Below are 6,626 nucleotides of genomic sequence, written 5' to 3'. Positions count from 1 at the left end.
AAACTCACAACCACAGCCGGATTAAACAATGGGCCCACTGTTTCCTGACCCATGCCCTAGGGGACTCAGAAAAAATTCTGTGATCTTTGTTCATTCTTGCAGTTTTAAATTTTAACTGAATTAGGCAACAATGAATCTGTAGCGTTTAAAATATTTATAATATTTAGAGTTTTAATTTTTATACTGTAATTTAGTTTCATTACGTTGATTAAATATAAATTAATTTATCATTTTATAAACTTTTTTTTTAATTATTCTTGGTAAAAAATTTAATCAATTTAATCACCTAACATGCTTGCACTTTCAGCCGTGAGGGCGTTATAATGTTTTGGTGAATACTGGTTTCTGTTGGTAAAAGAGTACCCCAAGAGTTAGCGATGGGTGGTGTTGACCTTCCTTCTAGTTTATTACTTCAAAATTACCCCCCAGTGGCACAGCGCTATGTCTGCAGACATACAACGCTAGAAACCGGGTTTCGATACCCGTGGTGGGCAGAGCTTTGTGCTTAATTACAAACAAACAAACACTTGAAAATTATGGGCGGTTAGCTTTGTGTAGCTTTGCGCGAAATTCAACACTGATGTTACGTACCGCTTTCAATTTCAAACCATTCTGCCACAAATAATTGTTTTATATAATCGGGGATCGAAACCCGGTTTCTAGCGTTGTAAGTCCGCAGACATACCGCTGTGCCACTGGGGGGGGGCGAGAAGAGCAACGGTAAGTACATCTACAGGAGGATTTAAAACCACTTGAATATCATCTCATCACATGCAAAATTGATGTTACCATTTCCAAAGTGCTGAGTTAACTCTGTGTAAAATATTTGTAAAGAGAACTGAATTACGAGAGCGTTACTTTGCCCCCAGACACGCCGACAAGAGAAAACTGTGCAAAAATAGCTTGCACTCGGGAGATGCAGATTTGTTGTTACATTGGACGAGGCCCGAGAATACTTGCGAAAACAAGCAGATATTTGTGCTGTCGAAAAAGATGTGACAGTGACCATGGTGTAGATAATGTGAAGAAAGTATTTAGTCGGGCTTTATGGTTGTCACAAGTTTCTCTTATAATGTGAAATTTAAACTTTAATTACAATCAGGAGATTATATTCCTGCACTACTGGCAAAACGCCAAGAAGGTACGTACGGCCATGCTATCCTTTTATCAGTCGTGTCTGTGGACTCGCGGTGGATTTCTGAGCATTTGTTTTTTTAAACATGGTCTTAGAAGCCGACGCCCCATGTACAGTAGAAGGTCTGTGGACAGTTTATTAAGAAGTATGGTCTTAACATTGAACTCATCATCCTTCGCAAATGCTTGTTACAGTGAACATTGCGAAAGTGGGCAGTAGTAAATAATCATGGTCAACAGTTTAGGCACTATTGACTGTGGAGGAAGTAGTTCCAAAGGCAGCGCTTGACTTGGAACAACCATCTTTTAAATGGTAAATAACCTCAGTTCTCCCTTCAGCTATTTATGCAAAACATTTTTAGTGTTTTTCTAGGAAACAAGTAAACAGCATATAAGAGCCTTTTGTGTGTGAAATCGTTTTGAATTTTTAATAGTATGTAGTAACTTTGAAAACCCCTTTATCATCATTCCCAAAGAAATAAAATATGATCATTAGTTCATGGTCCTCGGGGAGATAGATGCACGTAGCAGCAAATTTCCATAAAAAGACTGCTAAGAGCATGATCATACTTATCGAATAAAATGAGCAAACGTTCAGCATCAGTAAATGATAATTGTAATGAGACACCGTGCTTTCAAGTAGTGTTGAAATAAAGTGTAACTGTTTGAAGATTTATGGTTTGTACAACTTTACATTTGTTATCGATATTTTCAATTTCACGTTGTGATAAGAAACAAAACGGTATTCCATTCGCTGAGATTCAACCTTCATGGGCGAGGGTCATGTGTGTCACTGTAGTAATATATGTTACATATGAAGTTTCATATACAAGTGACGCTTTTCTTGTCACTTACATTCTTTACGGTTGTCTTTTCCTTGTGGCTGTGACAATCTAATACGTTCGTTGTTGGCTTTTTTAAAACGTTTAGCGGTGATTTTTGGGACTGTGTCCTACTTACTTTGTTTACACACACACATTGTCTTCCATTCTTAACTTTTAATTCTTCTTGTAAGTAGTGAAATAATTCCATCGCAGCTTTTGATGTGTTATTTTGTGTCTTATTAACCATATTTTGTTATTTTGTGTCTTATTAACCATATTTTGTTATTTTGTGTCTTATTAACAATATTTTGTTATTTTGTGTCTCATTAACCACATTTGTTATTTTGTGTCTTATTAAAAACAACATTTTATTATTTTGTGTCTTATTAACCATATTTGTTTATTTTTTAAGCGCAAAGCTACACAACGAGTTATCTGTGCGGGTATCGGAATCTGATTTTTAGTGTATATAGCTCTGAGACCGCTGACGCATGGAGGAGTGGGCTAACCCTATATACTATAAAAATATTTTTATTATCAATAAGAACATTCGGAAATATCTGATAAATGTGTTACTTATTTTGTGTGGCCGTGCATGCTACTTATCAAAACGCTAGCAGTTCTAAATTTGCAGATTCATATAATTTAAGTAGAAAAATATACAATTAAAATTATGATATGATAAATAAAGCAATGAGATGTATCACGAGTTTTATTGAAATCTACATCGTGAAAGTTGTTAGAGGAAAAATAATATTCGTGAATTGATGTTAGCAGTAAATAATTGGATTAAAGACACACATAAACAACGTTTACCATTTTAACTACTTGGTGGTTAGGACACTTAACTCGCAATCTGCGGGTCGCGAATTTGAATCCGGGTACCAACCATGTTCGCCATTTCAGCCGTGTGGATGTTACAGTGTGACTGTTAATCCCACAATTCGTTGTTGAAGAATAGCCCAAGAATCGGTGGTGGGCGATGTTGACTAGTTGACTTCCCTGTAGTTTATCACTTCAAAATTAGGAATGGCTAGCGCAGATAGCAATCGAGTAGCTTTGCGCGAAATTCAACAAACAAATAAACAAATCATTGTAATAACACTGCCGTATGATCTTAAAGCCATAGTAATGGTACCTTATTTTGAAGCTTAACGTCGTGTTTACATTAGTAATTTAGAGCAAGTGTCCCGGCACAAAAAAAAAGACCGATATTTGAGGAATGTTAATCTGCCCGCACTCACAGTACAAGTATTTGGTACGGATCAACGCTGTATCGAAATATCGATTGTGAGTGGCGAAACAGTACACCACTGAGCTGGCTCTTCCTGCTGACCATGTTACATCTTGCAAGATTACACATTGGCGAGCCTTGATGCAACAGTAGAATTTCTTACAGGTTTTTTATGTGTATTTTACAATCATACAATCGCAAGCAAGAATGTGCAACGAGTACATTAGGGATATTTACACTTTAATTACTATCAGGACTCCGCAGAATATACTGATTACATTCCTGCTCTACCGGATAAAACGCCAAGAAGGTACGTATACGGCCATGCTATCCTTTTATCAGTCATGTCTGTGGACTCGCCGTGGATTTCTGAGTATTCGTTTTCTTAAATATGGTCTTAGAAGCGGACGCGCCATGTACAGTGAAAGGTCTGTGGACAGTTTATCAAACTTTTTTTGTCTTTTTATGAGTTTACAATCGCATATAACAAATGCAAGCAAGTCGTACATGGAAGGGGCAACGAGTACGTCAGGGTCGACTATAAGCAGTGCTAAGAAAATTAGAAATTTTGGCCAAACGGGTCTCCAAGCTAAAAAATTGCTGTTATTGTTTATGATATTCCGTCACATTGATGATCAAAATGAAGATATGGTCATACAGAGGTATCACAATATATGTAAGAATATATATATAAAGTATCTGATAAACGAAATCTCGTGAGGTAGTCGGAAAGCGCTCTCCTGTAGCGAAATAAGAAACCTCACGCGTTCAAACTATGATTTATGGGACACAAATGATTCTGCCGGAACACATCTAACAAATGTGCTGAATTAGCTTTCGTTAGCGTGGATAAATTTAATTTGGAACAGTGTGTCATATTTCCCACGACAACCAGAATACTGGATTTGTGTCGGATGAAATGTTTAATGTGAAGAAAAAGTAGCCATTAAAAAATCTTTCTTTTAAAGTTTCTAACGTTACACACTTGTTCTTATCAGTCAGTACTGTAGACCGAAAGAATGACATCAGGATATCGATTTGAAGTAAACTGAGCACGTTGTTGAAGAATCTAATAACAAGTCATTATTATCACCGCGGTTAAACGATCTAATAATTAATTTATACCATGTAAACTTTCCTTAACAGAGCATTTGTTATGACGTGATTTTATGATGTTGAGCCGTTTTATGGTATAGTATAACAAGGCTATGGAAAATGTCCCGTTTTAAAATGTTTTTCACAATTTTTCTTTCCGTGTATGTGAAGCACGAGTAAACTTAGGATAAAACCGCCCTATGGCACCAAACCGACTAACATACCAATACTGGAAGCAGAAACAACTAAAAATTTATCATTTTGTAGTACAAATATATGAATTTTACGGTGAAAAAAAAACGTTGAAAAATATCGAATATAACCAATGATTTATTTTCCTATGAATATCGCACAGAGTACAGATAATAGTAATAAAATCTCAAACATTAAAGACGTTTGTTTGAAGTTAAGCACAAAGCTACACAATGGGCTATCTGTGCTCTGCCCACCACAAAAGCTTTCATCTTATTTGTTACTACGTGTTTCGATACTGTTTACCCGATAGAAGTCGTACCTTATTCTGGTGTTCCACTAAAACAACAACAAAAAATCAACAGAAATTATTTTCTTTTTAAATGTATACGTTAGTTTTAACGTAGATGTTAAAATATATGTATTTTACGCTGTTGTTTGAAGTGCGAACTAACAGTGGAACCACCTCTAACTTTTAACATTGAAGGTCTTTGAGGCGTAGCTGATAATTCAGCAGAACTGTTGGGCTCGTAGCTCTTTTTTGTCTTCTTCCCATATGTCATGCATTGAAGCCTCCCATCCCCACCCACCTACTTTGATTTTGTCCCTCCTAGTTTTTGAGATTTTTCGCTCTATAAGTAGGGGTGGGACATTGGCACAACGATAAGTCTAAAGGCGTATAATGCTAAAAATCGGGTTTCGATACCCGTGGTGAGCACAGCACAGGTAACCTATTGTGTAGCTATATGCTTAACTAGAAACAAACAATACATAAGGGTAGTAGCTTTATGTAAATTTTTCTTTTCTTTTTTTTACAGCGATTTAATTTTGGCACAGAAATGTTAATACGAATTGAATCATTTATTATGTTTGATATAATACATTTATTTCAAAATACCCTAAGCGATCTGTTAATCAAAATAAATAGCTGTACAAAGTAATCTTATTACTGGCTAAATGCGCAGAATGTTGTATATCATCTGTTTGTGTACTTTTGAACAACTTACTGAAGCTGCAGACAATAATTGTGAAACTTCAAGAATAATAACTCTGTTCGTGGAGGTCACTGAATGTTCCCCAGACGCAGCGCCGTTTTCTGTGTGAAAAATAATTGCTCTTAAAAAAAAAACCACATTATCTGATCGCCTTATTACTACCTGTTTTTTTTTCACATATTGATTTAAGAACCCTAAACAACCTTTGTATATAAATGTAGTATTTTTTAATCGTCACTTCATTTTCAAAGATGTACGCCAGTTTTAAAACATTCTAAAGCTATAAGAAAAGCCGTTCTCTTTTAGCTTACTCTTTAGAAAGCTAACCGATTAATTCTTGGCTAATTCTTGACTGTACTAAAATTTTATCCAAATATTTGACAGAAAAAAACAACATGTTTCTCTTAATATCTCTATGGTTCAAACTTCCTAAAAACAACTTTGTGTCACTCTATTTTATAGTTATCAGTATCAAACACGTGCATTTCTGTTTTTGAATATGATAGCTCACAACTTGATTACGTAATTTCAGTAAGATATTTATATCAGTTTGAAATATTGTGTTGTATACGTTCTAACGATTTTTTTTCTTTAAATTCCTGAACTTCTGTATATTTTACGACGAATATCAACGTAGATCAATGTTATAATAAATCTTGAAATGTCTTCAGTTTTTAGAATATCGTTTTCTATTGTGTTGAATTATATTTGATGAACACATACAGTCTATGATGTATGGGCCTGGCATGGAGTAGTTGTTAAGGCACACGACTCTCAATATGAGGGTCGCAGGTTCGAATCCCGTCCCCGATTACGCTCGCCCTTTCAGTCGTGGGGTCGTTATAATGTAAAGATAATTCGTTGGTAAAGAGTAGCCCAAGGTGGATGTTGTTGGCTATTTACATTACTTCTTGTCTGTAACTTCAAAATTAGTGATGGTTAGCGAAGATAGACTTGTAGTAGCTTTGTGCGAACTTCAAAACAGACCGTTACATATACTACTGTGACCACTACACTAACGATGTAGGTAGACCTCTAGTGAGTGATTCGGCAGCTAAAGTAAACATAAAAACATTGTATATACTTTGATATGCCAAACAAATCAAAATCTTGTTTTTTCAGCCTTTATATGTGACATTGGTAAACCGAGTT

General features: G+C 35.5%; 1 protein-coding gene across 1 annotated transcript in view; it reads left to right on the top strand.

Moving 5' to 3' along the window:
• Positions 1-5,305, top strand: part of LOC106462327 (ubiquitin-conjugating enzyme E2-24 kDa-like) — a 44,664-nt gene extending 39,359 nt beyond the window's left edge. Inside the window, exon 7 of the mRNA XM_013922235.2 lies at positions 5,298-5,305. Coding sequence (XP_013777689.1) covers positions 5,298-5,305 — 8 coding nt within the window. The remainder of the gene's footprint in view (positions 1-5,297) is intronic.
• Positions 5,306-6,626: the final 1,321 nt, after the last annotated feature.

The sequence above is a fragment of the Limulus polyphemus genome, unplaced genomic scaffold (genome assembly GCF_000517525.1).
Source record: "Limulus polyphemus unplaced genomic scaffold, Limulus_polyphemus-2.1.2 Scaffold1143, whole genome shotgun sequence".
NCBI classification, from domain to species: domain Eukaryota; kingdom Metazoa; phylum Arthropoda; class Merostomata; order Xiphosura; family Limulidae; genus Limulus; species Limulus polyphemus.
Note: the sequence above shows the minus strand (reverse complement) of the source record. Positions and strands in the feature narration are given on the sequence as shown.